Source organism: Ornithorhynchus anatinus, chromosome X1 (assembly GCF_004115215.2).
Source record: "Ornithorhynchus anatinus isolate Pmale09 chromosome X1, mOrnAna1.pri.v4, whole genome shotgun sequence".
Classification (NCBI taxonomy): domain Eukaryota; kingdom Metazoa; phylum Chordata; class Mammalia; order Monotremata; family Ornithorhynchidae; genus Ornithorhynchus; species Ornithorhynchus anatinus.
In genome coordinates, this window is record NC_041749.1 from 26,331,664 (window position 1) to 26,355,765 (window position 24,102).

General features: G+C 38.3%; 1 protein-coding gene across 1 annotated transcript; it reads right to left on the reverse strand.

The window, feature by feature from the left end:
• Positions 1-3,732: 3,732 nt before the first annotated feature.
• On the reverse strand, positions 3,733-24,102 carry GABRA6 (gamma-aminobutyric acid type A receptor subunit alpha6). Its single transcript, XM_001505700.4, has 9 exons — positions 23,807-24,102; positions 23,446-23,564; positions 21,943-22,010; positions 18,501-18,721; positions 18,336-18,418; positions 17,861-18,004; positions 16,632-16,784; positions 13,755-14,014; positions 3,733-4,561 (listed from the first exon to the last, which is right to left on the reverse strand). Exons 1-9 carry the CDS (start codon positions 23,842-23,844, stop codon positions 4,292-4,294), a joined length of 1,356 nt encoding a protein of 451 aa, XP_001505750.1. The 5' UTR covers positions 23,845-24,102; the 3' UTR covers positions 3,733-4,291.

A 24,102-nucleotide genomic window follows, 5' to 3' on the forward strand; every position in this document is an offset into this window, starting at 1 on the left:
AGGAAAGAGAGGAGGGCACTGGGGAAGATGAATGGCTGAACACACAGGTGAAAAAGAAGGAGGCAGACTTCATGAAGTGTTCAGACTTGGCTGTTCTGTGTCAGTTGGTCAATCGAACTGATGCAGTTTCCAGGGTGGCTAGTATAGTTGTTCGTGAGTTCAGAAATGGGAATCCCATTTATATTAATGGAGCTCTTAAAAAAAATGGGTTGATACCAAGTGTCAGAAACAGCTAGATACTTATAACACTAGAAAAATGTGCTTCCAATTTGTCTTTGGTATCATGGTAGGTTTTCACCTACTTTATTAACATAGATACCAAAGCTTCATTACCTTGCATTTCTTAAGGAAGAATGTCATTAAATATCAAGAATTTCCTTCATTAACCATCTCCTTTCACTGGGGGCCATTTAACTCTTCTCCATTATGGAATGAATTGGGCACAATTTGATAGTAAGTCTATGTGGCCTTGACTTAACTCTCAAGGACCTTGTCTATTCCTATGCTCTTAGCAGCCTAGAACACTCAATAAATGTGTAAAAGTAATAGTGAAAATCTAGTTCTATGAAATCCTACTCAGAAAGCTATACCTGCTTAATTCATTGAATTATAAGTTGATAGAAAGAAGTAAGAGTAACTTGAAAGATCCATCTTATGGTCATCTTGGTATTGATTTTTTTCCTGTTTCTCATGTAGTCTGCTCTGCCCTCATTTTATTGATTTTTGCACCTGACAACTGTACACTTAAAGGCTTCCTTTAATGCTTTCAAAGAGAATGAAGATGTGTTATTCTTTCATTTATTGATTTTACATAAGTTTGCTATGGTAGGAAGTTTGCTATTAAGTACAAAAATCTCAATTAGACATGCTAACCAAGGCATATCCTAGCATTTATGACACAAGGAAAAAATCTTTAGGAATTAGTAATAACCTCTCTTTATCTGACCTTCAAAATAATGACTAAAAGGCTTTGGTAAAGGGAAAGCATTAGAGTGGGCAATTTTAAGAACAGTGGGAAGAAAAGGAACATGGGATAATACAATAATCAAAAACTCTTCCCTGCAAAATACAAGGTGAGGTTTGTAATGTAATCAACTTAACAATTTTAAGTCACCTAGCCAGTTTCAAAACTTGAACCATTTGTGTTAAAAGGTTCATTGAAATAATCCTAAAAGGTAATGGAGGTATGGAAGAAACTCGATGACATTTATTTGGGTTCTTTTTGAAGTGAAATAAGAGGCAATTGCTGAGTCCTGCTTATAGTATTTTAAAAACAAAGTCTTTATTCTCAAAATCTTACAAAAAGCAGATTTCTTGGGCTGTGAAGTAGGGTAGGAAGTAAACAACCTGTTAGAAATACCATATTAATAATGATCAAAGTTTTTCAGTTTCTTATTCAATATTTACTAACACATATAGTCAAATAGATGAATATAGCTAAATATCTGCAGCTTTTAGAACAATAATCTTCTTTGATTATAATGGGTGTATCTTCATAATACAGCTAAAGATGAAACTTCAGGTCATTATGAAATAATAACATATAATCAAACTGGAGAGTTTACTCGGTGTTCTTAGGAACATATTCTTCATTTCTTTACCAGATCCGAGAAGCCCATGGTCTAGTGAAAAAATCAAGGAGCAAGGATTCAGAGGTCCTGGGTTCTAATTCTGACTCTGCAACATGACTGCTGTGTGACCTTAGGCAAGTCACTTCACTTCTCTTTGTCCCAATTACCTCATTTGTAAAATGAAGATTCAGTATTTGTTCTCCCTCCTATATAGACTGTGAGTCCTGTATGGGACAAGGATTGTGTCCAACCTGATTATCTTGAATCTAACCCAGTGATAAGTACAGTGTTTGGCACCTATTAAACTCTAAACAAGTGCCATAAACTATTATTAGGTCTTCCCAACACTGAAGATTTGATATTCCTTAACTATTGCCAATGTTCTTATAGTATTCAGTGAAGAAAGTATGCAACATAGTAAAATTATTCATTTAAATATGGTTTTTTTTGGTTGAGAAGATTTTATTTGCATCAGATGGCCTTTAAAACTGAAATAGTTTATAGAAGTTATGGAAAAAAATGTTATCAGTATAAGCTTAGATTTTGAATTCTGATACTCTGAGGTCAGGCAATTATGTAAAACTGTGATCAGCAGAGTTTCTCATTTCAATTAGGGAAATAATGATTATTATCTAGATGAAATTTTGCTTCACTTTTAGTCAGATGTCATTTTCATTCTATTACTCAGCATTATTTAGCCTCTCTCTCTCACTCTCTCTGTGCTCCCCAGAGAAACTCTTCACATTAAGCACTTTAATTATGTGTGTAGTAAATGTATTTATCCATACTATTCTTCCATATAATGCAAATACATTATTTAGTTTATGTATCTGTTTTCCAGTTTGGTCATTTTTCAGGCTATTCACATTAGCAGGAGCATTGATTAAGCATCCACTCGATGTGGTGCACTGAACTAGCTGCTTGGAAAAGACAGAATCAAGTAATGGCCCTTCCTTTTTCTTCAAGGAGATTCATGTAGGTGTCATTTTTGTATTAGATTGTAAACTCCTGAAGTGTATATGTTTAACATTTTAAAATCATCTAATAGAGTGTCATAAAGTGTCATATAAAAATGAGTACTAAATGCTTTTGTTGATGATAATTGTATTTAAGGGCATTGTTTACTTATTTAGCTGCAGTTAGGAGAAGAATAAAATGAGATAATTTTATGTCTGGTGAAAGATATAATGTATTGACAGCCTGGAAGTGAAACACTAGTTGCAATGAGAATCCATTTCTCATATGTAGTATCATTTCTACACCTTTTGGGAACAACTTTAATATACTATTTTTAAATAAGAATTTAGAACAGAATCAGACAGAAACTTTTAAATAGAGATCAACAAGATATATGTACTTATGCATGCATGATTCATACATACATGTAAAATATATATACAGCACAATAAATATAAATATAAGTGAAAGCCATTCTTATCCAAAATAAAGGTAGCTTTCCCACTGCTCAATGAATCACTCAGTAATATTTATTGAACACTTATTATACTCGGAGCATTGTACAAAATACTTGGGAATACTATCCCTGCCTGTTAGACATGATCCTTGTCCTAACAGTCTAGTGAGGGGCGAGACATTAAAATATATTAAAATTTATAAATGTATAAAGATAGAGGAGCAGCATGACGTAGTGGAAAGAGCATGGGTTTGGGAGTCAGTCTGCCACTTGTCTGCTGTGTGATCTTGGGCAAGTCACTTAACTTCTCTGTGCCTCAGTTACCTCATCTGTAAAATGGAAACTGATACTGTGAGACCCACATTGGAACAACCTGATTACCTTATATTACCCCAGCACTTTTAAGTGTTTGGCACAGAGTAAGTGCTTAAAAAATACCATTATTATTATTATTATAAAACTGAGTATCAGAATTTGTACATAAATGCTGATGTGTACTTAGGGGGTTGAACTAAGGATGAGGCAAGTGGGTGGGAAAATAAGCTTCCTGCAGGAGATGTGATTTTTGTATTGCTTTGACGATGGGCAAAGTGCTGGTCTGATGGATGTGTAGGAGATGAGAGTTCCCAACTTAAGGGAGGGAATGAGCAAAATTCAAGGAAAGCAGTGTGGCTTAGTGGAAAGAGCATAAGCCTGAGTGTCAGAGGACCTGGCTTCTAATTCTGGCTCTTCCACTTGTCTGCTGTGTGACTTTAGGCAAGTCACAAGCCTAAAGTATGGACTAGAAAGGAAATAGGCTGGAGGTCAGCAAGGACCCATATGAAGTAGTCTAGGTGGGATATATCAAGTGCTTGAATCTATGTGGTAATGGTTCATAACCAACTAAAAATACTTAGGATATATTTTATAGTTTACTTCTCTGGAAACTATATGAAACCACACTTTATTTAGATATTCTTTGTCAATGTTAGTCTCACTCCATCTTTTACTTAAATCTTTTTCTGGTCAGAGTTAGTGATAAGGGACAAGACTGACATAATAATTTAAATGCCATTATACATTTATTTGAAACAGTTAACCCAAACAGTTAACCCAGTTTATAAAAGCCCAGTGCCAAGTAATATATATTTTCAATTATCCATCTTTACCAACCTTTGATAGAATCAGTGTTTTTTATCAAATCCATAATTGTCATATAGTTACTATGACAGTCTCTACAATATTTTTTAAAAAAAGCATCAGTGCTAGATAAAACAATATTGGCTCACCTAAATTATCTGTAGTTTTAAACCATGTCTGAAAGCTTTTAAACACTACTGTTAACTTCCATTGTGTCTTTGGATAGGTAAACAATCCAGTATACCAAATTGAATCCTGAAAATGCCACTGGGAAGAGAATCCTGGAATATTCATCTATTTTGCTCGTGCCACCATTTGTTCCAGGTGATGGGGGAGTGGTGGAAGCTGATTGTGAATTAGGTACAATGGTAGAAACCATGCTAATGTCAAGAGATGGAACTTTATGTGAGGTCAAAGAATTTATTCGCTTCTTCAAATTATAGTTGGAATCAGAATGCTGTGGAGAAAAATAAGTATTAATTATATCTTATCTGTCAAAACCTAGATGAAATAATTTTCACTGGTCTTTAAAATGAAAGTATTGAGCTTATTTTTTTTTTCTTTTCTATCTTTTCTTTATCACATCAAGTCTAAGAAAGAACCCCATCACCATGTCTATGTTTTCCTCATCCCTTAAAGTCAAAAATAAAACCCCATTTCTGTTCACCATCCTTGAGAGAACTTCACCATCCACATTTTAACTGAATCAACTTAAGAATCCCCAAATATTTAGAACACAGTGGGATATATTTCTCCCTATCTATTTCAGGTGGAGTCCTTCAACTTTAGGTAATTGGGTTTGGTTCATTTAGAATCCTGTTACCTGGGTGTTTTATTCTTCCTGGTTAAACAGTAGTGACTCCAGTGTGCTTTTGCGGCAGTGAGCATATCCATTTTACTTCTATCTGAAGTTGTACCTAAAGGGGTTTTGTTCCAATGTTTTATCTCAGGAGAGTGGCTAAGACTGTGCATAGGAGACTAGGGAAAAGAACATGTTTACTGTCTGGATTTCTACTTAACTTTTAGTTCACACAGTGAATTACCATGACAATTTGGGCCATGAAAAAGGATGCACTTTGGCTTGAAGAGTTGGATTTTTCGGGAGAATAGCCTTTAGGCAAGAGGAAGTAAGATGCCTTGACCATTAAAGCCAAAAGGAAGGACTTTCTACTTCAAATATATGAACAATTAGGATGCCTAATCCCATGGGATATTCCTAAGCATCTGTCCTTTCTAATACTGTATCACCAGCTCCACTAAATAATATGTTCTATTCAGCATGACCATTTTGGATATGTGCCAATCTAGAACTCAGATGTTTAATTTTTGTGAATATCTACTTATAGAAACTCACAGATTACTAATAGGGGAAGTGGTGGGAGAGGAATTATCCATTGAGGATTAGCCAGGAGCTCTGAACTAATCACCATTATACTCCTCCTTTATTTGGGATCAAAGCTGGAGCTAGAGTTGCTGCTTTCCATCTTCCCTCTGTTATGTCACCAACATAGCCAAGCTTTATGCCTCTCCCTTATCATTCATGGGAACTTATATTACTAACTTGATCTTTCTTGTTCATTTTGATAAACAGTACCATGATTTAGCCCTCTCCAAAAGCATCATTGTTCTTCCATATTGATTACCTCTTGGTAGAAATGATTCTTAATCACTTCTAATGTGAAAGATTCAGCCCATTTGTTTGGTATCAAAAGATAAAATAATCAATAGGCCAGAAGTCTCTAGCTTCTCCCAGCTTCCTTAGCTTGTGGTGATATTTGTCAAACAAACAACTTTCAGCATACAGATCAGACAATATGAGTCTGTGCTCCTCCAATTTCCCACTTTCCATAATCCCACTAACTCCTCCAGGTCCGCGTGTAGTGATGGAGTGGAGAAGTAGGGACAGAAAGAATGCCAACATTTGCCCTGTTCTTAGAACGCCTGGGGCAGGAGAGGTCTAAGACTAATTAATTGTAGCCTCCAAATAAAATTTAGTGCTGTCATCTCATCTCTCCTTCTGTGGGTTGCACTGTGGCTTCTTCTTCCAGAAAATTCCCTAATTCCTGCTTTTCAGATCCCAGCAGTTGTTACACACCATGGCACTGGACTTAGAGAAGCAGCGTGGCGCAGTGGAAAGAGCACGGGCTTTGGAGTCAGGGCTCATGAGTTCGAATCCCAGCTCTGCCACTTGTCAGCTGTGTGACTGTGGGCAAGTCACTTAACTTCTCTGTGCCTCAGTTCCCTCATCTGTAAAATGGGGATTAAGACTGTGAGCCCCACGTGGGACAACCTGATTCCCCTGTGTTTACCCCAGCGCTTAGAACAGTGCTCTGCACATAGTAAGCGCTTAACAAATACCAACATTATTTTCCTGCCTCTATTCTTATGCTTGCTGGAGATCAGTTTTCCTCTTGTAAAAATTATTTTCTTGTATTTTGGCTGCTGAAAGACCACTTGGCTGATCTGCTGGAAATATTCCTCAGTTGTACAGGGCTCTGGTGGCAGGCTAGAAAACAAGCAGTAGTAAGAGAATTCAAGCTGCTCCTATGGGCAGGAAGGATGTGAGAAGCAGAAGGACCCGTAGATTCAGTGACATTTGGACACAGGTAAGTGTGACAATCATTCATTTTCTCTCCACTTGAATTCTGTTGTCCCATATGCCAAGGAAGAGAATGAGGTTGAGAAACCTTGGGAAAATGTCAGTACCTGCACATTTTTAGAGACCATATATGCTACACTAAGGTTATCTGAAGTTGGTTATGCACTTTAGAAATTGAAGACTCCCTGCTGGTAGTGGTTTGGATAGGAGTTGATCCAATTTATGATAATAAACCTATCAAGTTAACTCTTTACTTGCCATTCCATTCTCCTCTCTCATTCTCAGATAGTTTCTTTTCAGGGATAGCCTAAGTCAACTTGTCCCTTCTGGAAGCAATCCATATCACATGCAATTCTTGTATCTTCAGGCTTCCATGGTATTCACAGCTAACCCTCAGTTATCATTTACTGGACTAACTCGTGCTTGCTGGATTATGCTGGAGAGTATAAAACAACAGAGTTGGTAGACATGTTCTTGAATAGGCATTTCAATTCGGCCAGACATTAAGATGAATTATATTAAATGAACGTGTCTGCTCAATGAATTTGCCAAGATCCTATGGCTATTTTGTGTTTAAAACTGTCATTGTAGTCAGAGTTGGGAGTTTTTCTGTCTAATCATTTTCCCCAACACCATAAGATTAAATAAAACAGTAGGTAGCTTCAGCACGGTTAAACCTATTATGTGTTGACAAACTTGAAGATGTGACAATATATTAGAATCTGTGTTAGAATATGCTCTGATCTTCTGGAAAACTTTTCCTACTCAACAGATTGCAACAAAAGCCTCTGAAAGAAGCACTCATAGCTGAATGGACCATGTGAGGAGATTGGATAATACCAGAACAACCAAGCAGATGCTGTAAAGTAAGCTAAAGTAGGGCATGTGAAGCAGGAGGGTAAAGCAAACATATAAAATATCTAATGAAATATATTTTCAAACATTGTGGGATAGCAACAGTCTGCTTAGAAAAATATCCAGAGAGAACATAGCGTTATGTAGTAATAAGATGGATAACATTTTAGAGCAAAGACTTCAGTTTCATCAGGAGACCAAATGACAGATTTTTAAGCAGTGATAGGTGCTTCAAGAGCCAGTCATATCAGTCACATCAGTCACATCGCCATACTAACTCTCTTCCCCTCCTCAAAGCCCTACTGAGAGCTCACCTCCTCCAAGAGGCCTTCCCAGACTGAGCTTCCCCTTTTCCCTCTGTTCCCTCTGCTCCCTCTCTGCTCCCCCTCCGCCCTCTGCTCCCTTCCCCTTCCCCCCTTCACCTTCCCTCAGCTAAGCCCCCTTTCACTCTGCTCCTCCCCCTCTCCCTTCCCCTCCCCTCAGCACTGTGCTAATTTGTATATATTTTTATTACCCTATTTATTTTGTTAATGAGGTGTACATCCCCTTGATTCTATTTATTGTGATTATGATGTCTTGTTTTTGTCCATTTGTCTCCCCCAATTAGACTGTGAGCCCATCAATGGGCAGGGATTGTCTCTATCTGTTGCTGAATTGTACATTCCAAGAGCTTAGTACAGTGCTCTGCACATAGTAAGCGCTCAGTAAATACTATTGAATGAATGAATGAATCATAAGCCCAGCATATTCAACAGAGTGTAGTTTCCATGGGCAGGGAACATGTCTACCAACTCTGTTTTATTTACTTTCCCAACTGCTTTGTTCTCCACACACAGTAAGATCTCAGGAAATTATAATGGGTAGATTTTTTAATGGTATTTGCTAAGTGCTTACTTTGTGCTAAGCACAGGGGTAGATACAAGTTAATTAGGTTGGACACAGTCCCTGTCTCACATGGTTCTCACAATCTTAATCTCCATTTTCCAGATGAGGGAACTGAGGCAAAGAGAAGTGAAATGACTTCCCCAAGGTCACAAAATAGACAAATAATGAAGCCAGGATAAGAACCCGAGTCCTTCTGACTTCCAGGTCTGTGCTCTAGCCACTAGGCAATGCTGCTTCTCCAACCCATTAATTGATTAGAAATCTACCTCCTCCATGGATAGGATCTCTTCACTGGAAGCATTGTGTTAGAATATAAAAGACTGGGGATAAATGGAAAACTGAATCCAAACATGATGCACTGTATAATATTGTAGATTCTTCCTCATCTCTTAGCCAAACATTTCTCAGAAAAATGTTTTCCTGAATTGATTGCCAGAAGCTAAATGGAATAATTTGAACTTCTTCCAGTCCTTGTTCTGGAGCTCATGATTCTGTTAATGAGAGGTCCAGTGACCAAAGAGTTGGATTTAGGTAAGCCATGTTGCAATTTGAACAATCCTCTTCTGAATACTAAGAGTTCCCTGAATAATTGAAATAGAACTCAAAAGCAGAAAGACTAAGATGGCGCTCTAAAGTAAAATGAGAAATTTTGGTAAAGAATTTGGCTACCCTGCAAATATACTGGGCTCAACCTGAAGTGCAGTATGCCTTCTGTATGGAATGTGGTGTTAAAATAGACAGCTTGTGGCTGTCACACAATTTGAGTGGAACACCTGCAGTTTTCAGTTCACGCAGGGCTGACCTGCTGCTGAGAGCCATCCTGCTATCTATATTTTTAGACCATTGTTTTGTTTTCAAAATGACATAATGCCATTTTTTTTAAAAAAAACTTCAGTTAAACTGACCATTATGACTAACAAAGTTCTTGGTAGAATAAAGCAGCATTCTGGGAATAGTTAGAAGGAATAGAAGTGAAAAGTGTATTTTGATAGATCTTGGATTTAAAAAGGTTGTTCAAGATCCCAGTTTGTTTAACTGTGATGAGAATGTGTCATAATTATGCTTCCTTAGGGGATAAACTTTCCCCCTTATATGTATGTATGAATATACTTGTATATTTCTTATTCAGGAATATCCTAAAATGACCTCTAACTGCCAGATCAAGGGAGAAATAAGAGTTTTCCCATATTATACAAGAGGCTGCAGCAGTCCAAGGTAAGCTGAAACCAAATAAAGTTTTCTTTTTCTTTTTTGTAACTCCAAGCACATATTGGTATTCAATAAATGCTCACAAAAATTAAAATATCATGGAAAAAGAACAAATCAACTAGGGAAAAAAATCCTAAAGAAAGAGCAAGACAAATGGTGCACCCACCTTAACAAAAATCTTTTGGAGCCCAAGACGGATATAAAGGAGCACTAGCAAGCGTCATTATATTAGATTGCCGAGGAGGTCAAACAAGCCATATGTGTGACTTATTTTGACTTTAATAGAACAACTATCTGAGAAAACCAGAAGGACTCTGGTCCTGTTGATACCCCCTATTCAGTGTCTTGGGATGCCTCTGCTTTGGGCAAAATCTAGACACTGAAACATGCAAGGTACCAAGAAAAATACTTTTGAAGAGTAGAGCAGCTGAATAAGAAGCAGAGACAATCAGTAAAAGAAGGGCATTTAAAACTGTAGCAGATGCCAGGCAAATAGAGCTCTCAAAATGTGAAAAATAGAAAAAGATCTGTGAAATGGAAAGGTTTGGTGCTAGACGAAGAGCAGGCAAACCAATGCCTATATGCTGGAAAGAAGGCAAAGTTGATTTTCTAAAGCAGAAGAAAAAATAAAATGCCCCAAACCAAAAGCCTTTCAAACAGATCACTAGGTATTGTTCAAAGAACAGAGATTAAAAAAGCAGCACAGTGTTGTTGAAAGATCACAGGCCTGGGAATCAGAGGAGCTGCCACTTATCTACTGTGTGACCTTGTCAAGTCACTTACTTTTCTGTGCTTCAGCTACCTCATCTGTAAAATGAAGATTAAGACTGAGTCCCATCTGCGACTTGAATTGTGTCCAGTCAGATTATCTTGTATCTACCAGAGTGTTTAGTACAGTGCCTTGCCCATAGTAAGAACTTTACAAATACCATTGAAAAAATCACTACAGGTGGCTAACAGGCTAACATTGAGTAAGCTCTTAGAAATAGATTTGGAAGTACTTGTTATTATTATTATTATAACTTTTAAGTATTTTCAAATGCAAAAGCAAAGAGATCTTTTACTTCAAATTTTATAGCCCCATTCAGAATAACTTCTGATGGAAATCAGATCTTGTGATAAATGTAGAACTTGATTTTAAAAGTGCTTTATATAAGTTAAGCCAACATTAATTTGCTATTCCAATATGAAATTGCCTCAAAATGATATTTTGATCACAAAAACATGGATATTTTAAAATGTAATGGAATTTGGGAAAGTTAAGGGGGTCATAATAATAGGTATACTTTATTGTTGGGCAAAGGACATGCATGATGAATGTTTATTCGGTCTGATATATTTCCAAGGCTTTTGTAAAGCAGCAGTAAATATGCCAATGTGTTATAAAATACATGAGTTCATTTTTAATTAGTAAAATGTTTCACAGATAGTGAACCTAAGATTTATAAAAAAACTTCCTTTCCTTTAATATTGCCATTTTTTAAATGTAATCCCATTTCTACCTTAATATTTTTCTAGCTTCACTGAATGATCTAAATTGTCATTTGCTATTCTTTTTATGATAATTTATGAGAACAATTAGATTAGATTTATAATTCCAGATTTTCCCAGAAAATGTGCAGTTCTGAAAAATATTGATTTTCTGGTGGCTTCATATAAAACGTCCACATTTTCAAATTCTATAATATGAGACAAATAAAAAAGTGTCAGTGAATTTCCGAGTACAGAACTTGATCTTTTTTTCCCAACACTTATCTGCATTCATAAATACAATTTACTGGACTTGTTATTTTGCCTCACTTCTCACATTTTGTCCAGAGAATAAGCAAGTTCAAGCAAATTCTAATTCTGCTTCCTCCACTTACAACTTTTGGTTCTAACTTTCAAAGTTAAAATCAACATTCATAGATATGAATACACACACACACACACAGAGTGGTTTAAATGAGCAGATTAGTACCAAAAAGAAAGAGATAACAGTATCACAATGGGGGAAAATGATCTAGCTATTAAGTTATCGCTGTAAAACAGTTTTTAAAAGTACTTAGTCCCATTTAAAAAAAAAATAAAAAACTACTTGGTGTCCAAAATTCATTTTGGTCCTATTCACAATGGCAAAGGTAAAGCTCACCTGCTATCACTACATTCTTCTAGGCCTTCCCGAATTGTTAGGCAAAAATAACACATCTGTCCACAGAAAATACACTCATCTGACTTAAAAATGAGCTGTGATTCATGTGCAATCCTGGATGAATCCTCAGGCTAATACACAATAAATCAAAGACTACTTAAAAATGCCTGAAGTTTATCAGACAATAGTAGTGTCTACAGCCAGGGATGACAGATGAGCCTCTGTCCTGAGATTTCAGGACCAAGAACCTGAACAGAGAAATTGCTTTGCTAACATCACTTGAACTCTTTTGGCGCTGCCAGTTATGCTTCCACTGCCTGGGAGTATGGAGAGAGCAGATAGACAGGAATGCAGGGCAATACAGAGTCCGTGTGTAGTCTTCACCCATGTTAGCCAGCTACAGGCAGAACTAGAATGAGAACCCAGGCCTCCTGGTGCTTTTTCCCGAAGCAAGTGTTCTTCCTACTGGACCAACAAAACTCCTCTCCATTGCCTTTAAACCACTCCATCACCTTGCCCCCTCCTGTCTCACCTCGCTTCTCTCCTTCTACAATCAAGCTCTCACACCTCGCTCCTCTAATGCTAAACTTCTCACTGTGCCTCGATCTCAGCTTTCTCACCGCAGACCCCTAACCACATCCTGACTCTGTCCTGGAATGCCTTTCCTCCTCTAGTCATACGGACAACCACTCTCCCCCGCTTCAAAGCCATTGAAGGCACATTTCATCCAAGATGCCTTTCCAGACTAAGCCCCACTTTTTTCCATCTCCCAATCCCTCCATCATTGACCTGACTTGCTCTCTTTGCTCTTCCCCCTCCCAGCCCCAAAGCACTTAGGTATATATCTGTAACTTTATATATTTGTATTGATGTCTGTCTCCCTCACTCTAGACTGTGAGGGAGTATCACTGTTTATTGTTGTATCGTACTTTCCCAAGATCTTAGTACAGTGCTCTGCACACAGTAAGCACTCAATAAATACAATTTAATGAAAGAATTAGTATGCCATGTACAGTGCTCTGCACACAGTAAGCACTCAATAAATACAATTTAATGAAAGAATTAGTGTGCCATCAGGTGTTTTTAATACCCACAGCTCATCAGCCTAACTGAATGATGGTGATCGGCCTAGTCTTGTTATCCTTGGTGATCCAGGCTCCAGGTTCCCTCTAATTTGCTGATTGCCATTCCAACCATATTTAAATGAAATAGAAAAGACAAAACAGTTCATTTTAATTTATCTGCCTAATTCCCATTAGACTAACGTGATAATTTTCATGATTATATTTAGTAAAGTTTGGAACAGTCAAAGAGTGATAGATATATTTGTGGAAAATGTATGATATTCTTTGGAACACATTAAAATCAAACCATTTCATCATCATGATTACATTTAAAGAAGCTGTTAATAACCTACTGCTATATTTGGATTAGAGTCATGTCATTGGTTGAATGTGTTTTTCTCTGTAACTGATATTGAATTTTTTTAGGCTGTTATTTCCTATGAGAGACCAGCCATATCTATGTCTTAGGCACTGCACTGTAGCTAATACAACATAGATGCCTCTAAAATTTTAATCTTCAGGAGATGAATTACTCAAAAGAACAGAAATGTTTTCTAGTGTATATGTTGAGAACATGGTATATGCTCTATTGCTGAAAGGAAACATCTGAAATCTAAGAAAATATATATTTTTAAAGTCTTTCCAGAGAATCTGAAATATGTCAGCACAAATAAGAAGTACAAATTAAGAAATACCACAGTTTTTTAAAAGAGAATGGAGAAAAACTTTTACTAAGCTTCTGCTTCTCAAGTTGAAGAGGAAGCTGATAACTTCAAAATGAATATGACCAGATTACCTAATTTGTTTTCAACTAAGATTACAGCAATATTATTCAATTGTAAATGAATTACGGTTTTGGCTATCTCTTCTCAAAGGCTGCGTGATAACAAAAAAGTCAACAATTTACCAAGATAATTCTCTTGTCTTCCGGGTCCATGGCTGCTGACAGGGCTTCTGCCAGGGCTGCTGCCTTGGCTGCCTTCCGCTTTGCTCTCTGGGCATGAAGATTGGTAAAATAGTTGACGGCTGCAAACTCAATGAGTGCAGAAAAGACAAAAGCAAAGCACACAGCTATGAACCAATCCATGGCAGTAGCGTAGGACACCTTGGGCAAAGAATGGCGGGCACTAATGCTTAGAGTAGTCATTGTTAAAACAGTGGTAATTCCTAAAAAAGAAAAGAAGAATTGAAGTATGAGGATTGGAATTCTGGATTTGTTCAGTTTTATTGCTATAAAATCTATATTCTCAGATAACTTACCCTAAATGACCAAGAATAACAAATTGATCTTGGCAGTGGAGAAAAGTGACCTATTTTGTATTTTGGGAGACTTAATCCATTCAAGTCCTTTGCAATAATATTTGGAAGAATTATTTTAAATATTAATTGATCATTCATTCATTTAATAGTATTTATTGAGTGCTTACTATGTGCAGAGCACTGTACTAAGCTCTTGGAATGTACAATTCGGCAACAGATAGATAGATGATCCCCGCCCAATGACGAGCTCACAGTCTAATCGGGGGAGACAGACTGACAAAAATGAGACAACATAATCACGAAGAATAGAATCAAGGGGATGTACACCTCATTAACAAAACAAATATCATCAACTCTATGAGGACAATAGTTTTGTCATTCACTTCTATTGTATATTTGCAATCTCTAAATAGGGTGCTCTTTTGGAGATTATTATTAAGATCCATGTTTTACGGGGTTGGTTTGATAAACCAAAAAAATCATTCCTCTAACAATTGTTTTTAAAAAGCCCATAAAAAACACCTCTTAACTAATGACCTTGAGTACACCTTTAAATGGAATTTATCTTGTTACCAGTGTAATCCTGTGAACTAAATTTTTTTTTAAAAAATGTAGGTTAGATGATGATTATTGGTGTATTTCCAATATTTCTAGAGTAATATTAAAGCAAACAGCGAAACTCCCAACATGAATTACACATCTTAAAGTCATACCGCATGACTTTAAGGAAACTTTGTACCAAATTTTAAATGTTGAAATGACTTTTATTTGATAGATATTATTTTTACATAGAAAATGAAATGATTGGCTATTTTGAGATTTGAGATTATATCCCTACAATATCTCATACACGATGCTTACATGAATTTCCAGATAGATGATGAATTTGGTAAAATTAAGATGAGATATACCAATAGGCTACACCTCCAGAAAAAAAAAGATATTGTTTTATTGTAGCGGGTTGTTATTCATTTTTAACGCTGGGAAAGTACCTTAATGAAGATTTGAAGATTAAAGATGTGAATTTTTTATCATCAGCCTGCTTTTCAAAGAGAGAATATTTCTTTGGAGAACTATATATGGTCAATTTTTATCACTTTCTACAAAATTAAACAAAAACTAAAATATGTTTCTAGTAACAGTTCAGAGAATATACCGTTCAACATGAGCAACATGTCCTTGCGTTGTATTTTAACTAAAATTTGGTTTCTTTCTAAACTTTGAGCAATTGTAAAACTCATTAACACATAGCTAATCATTCTTTATGAAAATAATTATAGGATAAATGTTTATGATCACCATTTCAGCAGGCAATCAAACTTTTGTTTTGAAATATCTGTGTAATAATTAAATTACCATAACTAATATGAATGTGTCAATTCTGATTTTAGAAAAATAAGATTTTAAGGTTAAAAAGTATATTATCAAATCATTTTAATCAAAATTTTTTGATATGGGTTTGAACCTTTTTTTTTTCATTTAGAAAGTGCTGCCCACATGCAAATTCCAAGTATCATACTCTGTACTCTTCTAACATTAAAATACTAAAAAATAACATTAAATTTTAATATCAGAGTAGATCTCTTTTTTGTAATCTGTTTTTAAATATACTTATAGGTTATATTATCAACTGAGGACTTCATCGTTGGCTAAGAATATGACAGTGACAGGTTATGTACATTCATCTAAATGCATCTGTCAATGTGACAAGAATATGTTTTAAAAGGTTGTTCAATCTAGTTTAAAATTACAATATACAATTGAAGACTCATAATATTGTAGTAGCAGGAGCATATTATAGTTATATAAGAATGTTTGCTATTTTGTCTCTCTCTATATATATGAAATTAATTAAGCACATTCACTGAAACTTGTTTTTACATGTACAAACATGTAAGCTACTTGTTTCACAGTAAGTACATATAATATTTTCAGAATTACCTAATTTAAATATGTTGAATACTGTACATTTATATTAGTTAATGGTACATAACATTATTTTTTTAAAAATAACATTTTGTTTACTATAGCACCATTTCATTCTGGAGGAACATAGTACAATCTCAACTCCCGAACATCAACTTTAGAAGGTAAATGGAGGTTGTGGAGAAGTCTGCTTTCAGGATCTGGGAACATAATGACCTACTCTTGTGTGGTGAGAAGTTTGTTTATTTTTTCTTGTTTAACCTTTCATTTAGCTTCCCTGTCACTTTTATATTTGTACCTGTTGATCTTTCTTTAGTCAATAAAAATCTGACTATCCATTATAATTCAGGGATAACATGTATATTAAAATTATACCAAGCAGGAATTTTGCTATTATACATAATAGAACATTCATTACATTATATATTTCTCCATAAACAGCCTTGGTTACATTAGAACCAATGGGAGAGAAATGTAAGTTTATATTAGATTTTTTTTTTGTTTTACTACAAAGAACAGTTGACGTGCCTAAAATAAATATGTACTGGAAGAATGGTGATGGATAAACAGAACTGATGCAGAGACGGCAAAGACATACCAAAAACAGTCCTGGCAGGAACAGACTCCTTATTAATCCAGAAAGACACCTGAGAAAGAATGACTGTCATAATGCAGGGAGTGTAAATCTGTATCATAAAGTAGCCCATCTTTCTTTGCAAGTGGAAATAAACTGTCATTATTATGTATTCACCTGTTAAGAGACATGTATATCAGTGTTATTGTCAACAATGTGCAAACAAATACACCTGAAACTAAATCATGTGTAAGATTTTAAATTAGTCCTGTCTGGGATAAAATGATAGGAAACAACATTTCTCTTAGGATATAGCTGGCTGATCAACAAATGATAGAAAAAACAGATACACCAGTTCTCATTTTAATGATTTTGTCATCAACTAAATAACACTGCTCCGTAAGGTTACAACCAATACTGCGTGTATATGAGTATCTAGTTTAAAATAGTTGAGAAGCAGCATAGCATAGGAGATAAGAGCATGGGGGCCTAAGAGTCAGAGGACCTGAGACATAATCTTAGCTCCACCACTTGTCTTTTATATCACATAATTTCTCTCTACCCCGGTTACCTCATATATAAAATGGGGATTCATACTGTGAGCTCCATGTGGGACATGGTGGACTGTGTCCAACCTTATTATCATGTATATATCCTAGGGTTTTGTACAGTGCATGACATGAAAAGGATTGAAAGAATAATAGTTCTTTCTTGACTCTGTGGGTGGTGAGTAATTCTTAGATGTTGGAGCAATTTGTCTGGTTAATTATGATAACAAATGAGGCTCTGGCATGCTAGCTAGTTACATGACTTCCTCCTCCAAGAGGCCTTCCCTGACTAAGGTCTCATTTCTTCTTTCCCCACTCCTTTCGGCATTGCTCTGACTTGTTCCCTTTATTTATCACCCCCGTCCCCACAGCATTTATATGCATATTATTATTTTTTTTAATATATATGTCTATCTACCCCTCATTGTGGCAGGGAATCTGTCTTCATATTGTTGTGTTGTTCTCCCCCAAGCGCTAAGCGCTAAGGTGTCTGAGTACAGTGCACTGTGCTCAATAAATATGATTCATTGATTGATTGAACACTTAAATATTGTAAATTTTTTTTTGCAAACTTTTCATAAATTACAAGGCAAGGAGTAGTTAAGGAATGGTAATTCAATGAAATACATTGGGCAAACTGGTTTGGAATAGTGCATTAATTCCTGTATAAGGGTAGATAATATTCCAGCTCATGAAAATCCTTACCTGTATTGGATTTAATAGTTTCACTTGAAACTGTTTGTCCTATCAGATCATACTGAAGTAAACTTGAAGATTCCTGAGGAACTTCTACAGAATAGAGGGGTCCTTTCTTCCATGTATAAATTATTTCACTTTTGGGATAAGCATCTGAATGTCAAAGCAAAGAATCCAATTAATTTTCACCTGACAAAATATGGCAGTTAATAAAAAATGCAAGTGAAGATTTATAATTCAGGTCAATATGTGGCTAACTCAAGTTTTGTTTGCATGCTACTACTCTGTATAAGAACTGCAGAAGGCATTAGCAGATGAATTAATTATGCTTGTTGAATCATGGTGAGAACTGTAAGTAGCTCCAATTTGTATGTATATTTTATAGTGAAACTACTTCTCAGCTTCCTAGGATGCCAATACTATTATTCAAACAGTTGTTTAGATTGAATATCACATTTGGATGTCAGAAACTTTTCAAACCTACAGCTCCCAAACTTCAGTGGACAAGCATGCCCATCCATAGGGAAGTTGACCAATCTCATGGGACAGTCAGCATTAATCGTAAGTCTGAAACATATTGAAATGGAAAATAGTATTAGAGAGTTTTTAAAAAAAGCAAGATAAGAGAATAATAAAGAATGATACCCACCTCATTGTATACAAAATGGTTCCATTTTGCATTATCCTGAAAAGTTTGTTGGGAGTTGTCATGTTATGCGCTATTGACTTTTTGCCATTCCTAAAAAATGTATCTGGTGTCCAAATTTTACTGACCATTAAATTGTTCAATCTCAGAATCTCAGTTGGTCCCCTAAACTTTAATCTTTCATCAATCCATGTCTGACGAAAGAAAACATCCATTGTGTATTCCTAAGAGAAAGCAAAAGTCACTTGTACCAAAAAACTAATGTATTTTACACTCATACTTAGATTTATAATCCTACTGATGCTTACAAATATCTAGATTAAAATAATTCTAAATTTAAATTTACTGCATAGTCCCACATGTAGCTATGTAGCTTCATTAACCTTTACCACCAGCTGGAAAACTGAGGAACAGCACTATGTAATGTGAGGAAAAATACAGTTACTTTTATGTTTTGCTTCTAGGTTTTATGAATTGTATTAAAGAGAAAAAGAACAGGAGTCTGATAATAGGGGGTTTCTAGGTTCTCTTCTAGGTTTTGCCACTACCAGCTCATCCCATTTTCCTTAGAAAATGTTCTCCCATCATTTTGCCATCATTTAAAAAGGCAAGGTTGTACTTCTGAACTATCTTGTAAATTTTGATCAAGTTAGTTTGTTAACTAACCCTCAGTGAGATCCACAGATCAGAACTTGGATATGAGAGGTCCGGGATTGAAAAATTCATTAAAAATCAGCCAATGTGCTCCTCAAATATTTACTGTGCTAATCTTTGCCTGAGAGTTTTAATGATAAATTACATCCACAAGTGGCAAGGTATTTTTGTGAAGGGCAGTTGAGATTATATGAAGTAACAACAGTGCAATCTAGAACTTTCAAACACTTCCTATGAGTCACAGATTTTTCTAAATGTAAAGATAGCCTAGAATTTCAAATGCATATGGTTAAGCCACTTCAGTATTAGTATCACGGCACTATATGCTGAAAATGAATACCGAGGCCTGTGATAACAATATAAGGAATTTTGGACAGTTTATCATTCTGTTTTCTTCAAAAGTTACTTGTTTTCCCCGTAAACCTTTATTTTCTAGAGTCTGGGGTGCTAAGCGGAAAACAAAATGGACAAGGCGCAAAAGAGAATGTCAACAATCCCCATTATCACTAATCTACCATCGCATTTCCCTTATAAGACCTATTAATGTTTTATAGTAATGCTTTTCCTTTCAAACCTTTTACCCTGGCATACTGAAGAGATGGCTGGGGATCATAAGGATGAATTAAAACTTCAAAAGTTGTCCCTCAACATATGCGTTTACTCTAAATGCACGCTGGAAAATATTATGATCCCTATGCTTTTATCTCCATCCCCAGAACGCTGATTGGATTGCCACTAAAATTAAGGTATAAAAGAATGTCTTCCGGAATTGCTCCCTTATCATTTAAATCGAATATGTCAAATACGTATCCCTGAGAACAGACGGGTTTTAACTTCCACTATCCAGGAGAGTTTTCACGCAGTGAAATCCCCAGTCCATTTCCCACAAGACCTTTTCTGCTGCGGATCTTATTAGATGAGGTCCAGTTTGTTTTAGGAAAAGGAGAGTGTGAGCACACACTTCTCCTTTCTCCCTGGCTCTAACTTTTGCTTCTTTCGTGGGGACACCCTGAGAATGCGACTTGACTCCTCCGGAATCGAAAATTGTGGTGGATCCTCTAGATTATGGAAAAGATTAACAGCGTGGCCCAGTGAAAAGAGCCCGGGCTTGGGAGTCAGGGGTCGTGGGTTCTAATTGCGGCTCTGCCACCTGTCAGCTGTGTGACTTAGGGCAAGTTGCTTCACTTCCCTGTGCCTCAGTGACCTCATCTGTAAAATGGGGATGAAGACTGTGAGCCCCAAGTGGGGCAGCCTGATAACGGGACAGCCCGATAACCTCGTATCTACCCCAGCCCTTAGAACAGTGTTTGGCACATAGTAAGCACTTCACAAATGCCATTATTATTATTATTGTTATAACCTGATTACCCTACCCCAGCACTTAGAACAGTGTTTGGCACATAGTAAGCACTTAACAAATGCCATCATCATTATTATTATAATGATAATGTTGGTATTTGTTAAGCGCTTACTATGTGCAGAGCACTGTTCTAAGAGCTGGGGTAGATACAGGGCCATCAGGTTGTCCCACGTGAGGCTCACAGTCTTCATCCCTATTTTACAGATGAAGTCACTGAGGCACAGAGAAGTTAAGTGACTTACCCACAGTCACACTGCTGACAAGTGGCAGAGCCAGAATTCGAACTTCTGACTCCCAAGCCCGGGCTCTTTTCACTGAGCCACGCTGCTTCCCATAACCTGATTACCCCAGTTCTTAGAACAGTGTTTGGCACATAGTCAGCGCTTCACAAATGCCATTATTCTTCTCATTATTATAAACGGATTACCCTTGTATCTACCCCAGCGCTTGGAATAGAGCTCGGCCCATAGTAGGAGCTTGACAAATACCAATATTATTATTATTATTATTAATAAAAAAACCCCAGTCATTAGTTCTAACGAGCTCCCTCGAGCATCCAGCCTGGCCAAGGCGTCCCGAGCAAGGAGATGGGGAGGGTGGAAGGGCCCCGTTGGCCTGGTGACCTCCCCTCAGCTAAGCCTCTTTTCCCCACTTTCCCTCTGCTCCTTCCCCTCTCCCTTCCCCTCCCCTCAGCACTGTGCTCATTTGAATACATTATTTATTACCCTATTTATTTTGTTAATGAGGCGTCCATCCCCTTGATTCTATTTATTGCTATTAAGTTGTCTTGTTTTTGTCTGTCTCCCCCGATTAAACTGTGAGCCCGTCAAATGGGCAGGGATGATCTCTATCTGTTGCCCAATTGTCCATTCCAAGCGCTTAGTACAGTGCTCTGCATATAGTAAGCGCTCAATATTACCCTATTTATTTTGTTAATGAGGTGTCCATCCCCTTGATTCTATTTATTGCTATTAAGTTGTCTTGTTTTTGTCTGTCTTCCCAGATTAGACTGTGAGCCCGTCAATGGGCAGGGATGGTCTCTATCTGTTGCCCAATTGTCCATTCCAAGCGTTTAGTACAGTGCTCTGCACATAATAAGCGCTCAATATTACCCTATTTATTTTGTTAATAAGGTGTCCATCCCCTTGATTCTATTTATTGCTATTAAGTCGTCTTGTTTTTGTCTGTCTCCCCCGATTAGACTGTGAGCCCGTCAATGGGCAGGGACGGTCTCTATCTGTTGTCGCACTGTCCATTCCAAGCGCTTAGTCCAGTGCTCTGCACATAGTAAGCGCTCAATAAATACGATAGAATGAATGAATGTATACATGCTATATTGAATGAGTGAATGACTGGTGGCTAGCGGCCCTCGGCCAGTCGCCAGGAGGGTCAGCGCTGCCCCGTCCCAGAGGGGCCGCAGGGGACACTTACCATCTCCACGTCCGACACGGGGCCGAAGCTCGTCACATAAATATCCGTCTTGACCTCGGTCACGGCGCCTGAAACACAGTCCGGAGGCCCGATGGTGGAGAGGAAGGAGTATGATAATAACAACAAGAAGCATGACGGCATTTATTAAGCGCTTACTATGTGCAAAGCACTCTTCTAAGCGATGGGGGCAGGGATACAAGGTCATCAGGTTGTCCCACGTGGGGCTCACAGTCTTCATGCCCAGTTTAATAATAATAATAACCCTGTTGGTATTTGTTAAGCGCTTACTATGTGCAGAACACTGTTCTAAGCGCTGGGGGACATACAGGGTCATCAGGTTGTCCCACGTGGGGCTCCCAGTCTTCATCCCCGTTTTACAGACGGGGTAACTGAGGCCCAGAGAATAATAATAATGTTGACATTTGTTAAGCGCTTAGAGAAGCAGCGTGGCTCAGTGAAAAGAGGTCGGGCTTGGGAGTCAGAAGTCATGGGTTCGAATCCCAGCTCTGCCACTTGTCAGCTGGGTGACTGTGGGCAAGTCACTGCACTTCTCTGGGCCTCAGTGTCCTCATCTGTAAAATGGTGAATAAGACTGTGAGCCTCACGTGGGACAACCCGATCACCCTGTATCTCCCCCAGCGCTTAGAACAGTGCTCTGCACATAGCAAGCGCTTAACAAATACCAACATTATTATTATTACTGCGTGCCAAGCACTGTTCTAAGCGCTGGGATAGATACAAGGTCATCAGGTTGTCCTACGTGGGGCTCACAGTCTTCATGCCCATTTTACAGATGGGGTCACTAAGGCCCAGAGAATAACAATAACGTTGGCCTTGTTAAGCGCTTACTGTGTGCCAAGCACTGTTCTAAGCGCTGGGCTAGATACAAGGTGATCAGGTTGTCCCACGTGGGGCTCACAGTCTTCATCCCCATTTTACAGATGAGGGAACTGAGGCCCAGAGAGGTGAAGTGACTTGCCCAAAGTCAGCCAGCTGACAAGGGGCAGAGCCGGGATTGGAACCCATGACTTCTGACACTCCAGTCCGGGCTCTTGCCACTGAGCCACGCTGCGGGGCGGCCTGGGTGCCCCCCCGCCTCTCCGTGCCCGGCCACCAGCACCCCCCCTGGACCCGGGCACGGGGGGCATCCAGGCCGCTCACTCATTCGCCCATTCTATCATCTTTATTGAGCGCCTCCTGGATGCAGAGCACTTACTAAGCGCGTGGGAAAAGTACAATCCAGCAATAAAGAGAGACAATCCCTGCCCACAATGAGCTCACGGTGTTGGGGGGTGGGATGGGGGGGCGGGGAGGGAGAAGGCAGACAGCAATAGCACTCATCAGGCATCGAAATAAATAAATAGAAGGACAGATCTGGACATAAGTGGTGGGGGGGGGGAGAGCAGAGGGAGAGAGGAAGGAAGGGGGAGATGAGGAAAAGTGGGGCTTAGCCTAGGAACCAGGCCTGGGCCGGAGGCAGGGAGAGAAGGGGGGGGTCCTCACCCCCAAAACCCGGCCGGAGTCGGTTGTCATAGCCGTCCAACAGCTTGTCCAGGATCCGGGTGATGTTCTCCGAGTAGAGGCTTCCTTCGTCCTTCGGGCTTCCCAGGGTGTGGTCCAACCTGGAGGAGAGAAAGGGGCACCTGCCCTCCCACCCATCCCTCTCCAAAGACAGGGGCACCTGCCCTCCCTCCATCCCTTCCCAACTCCAGTTGGATCCAGAGCTACGTGCGTCTTGGGATATATTCCCCCCGGGTGCCCCTGCCCTCCGTTAGGGTGGGTAGGGGTCAAGGACTAGCCCCCAGGAGCTGGGCACCCTTCCTCACCTCACCTCTCCTCTTTTTGCAGGGGACGCTTCACTCACCATATGGTGATGAAAAGCCAGGACAGGAGCGAAGCCATATCTCAGCGTGTTCCAGGAGTCCCCCAAGACCCCACCGGCAAGTCAAGTGCAGCAAGTTTCAAAACCCATTACCCCTCTCTTTCACCCACTGATCCTTAAGAGGAAGGTGTGACTAGTTCCTCTCCCACCCTCTTTAACGCCTCCTTTCCCCAATTTTTGGGGTGGGAATATGTGTCTGCCTGTCTGTCCGTCTCTGTAGGTTTATGTGTGTAGTCTTTGATTTCTTCTCTGCGGCTCAGCTTCATCTGACTGGCTCA

Coding starts and splice junctions, on each gene's coding strand:
- GABRA6 (XM_001505700.4), bottom strand. CDS start 23,844: ATGGCTTCGCTCCTGTCCTGGCTTTTCATCACCATATG. Junction 22,011..23,445: donor ACTCCGGCCGGGTTTTGGGG/GTGAGGACCCCC, acceptor ACTGTGTTTCAG/GCGCCGTGACCGAGGTCAAG. Junction 4,562..13,754: donor AAGACAAGAGAATTATCTTG/GTAAATTGTTGA, acceptor TTTTCTCCACAG/CATTCTGATTCCAACTATAA.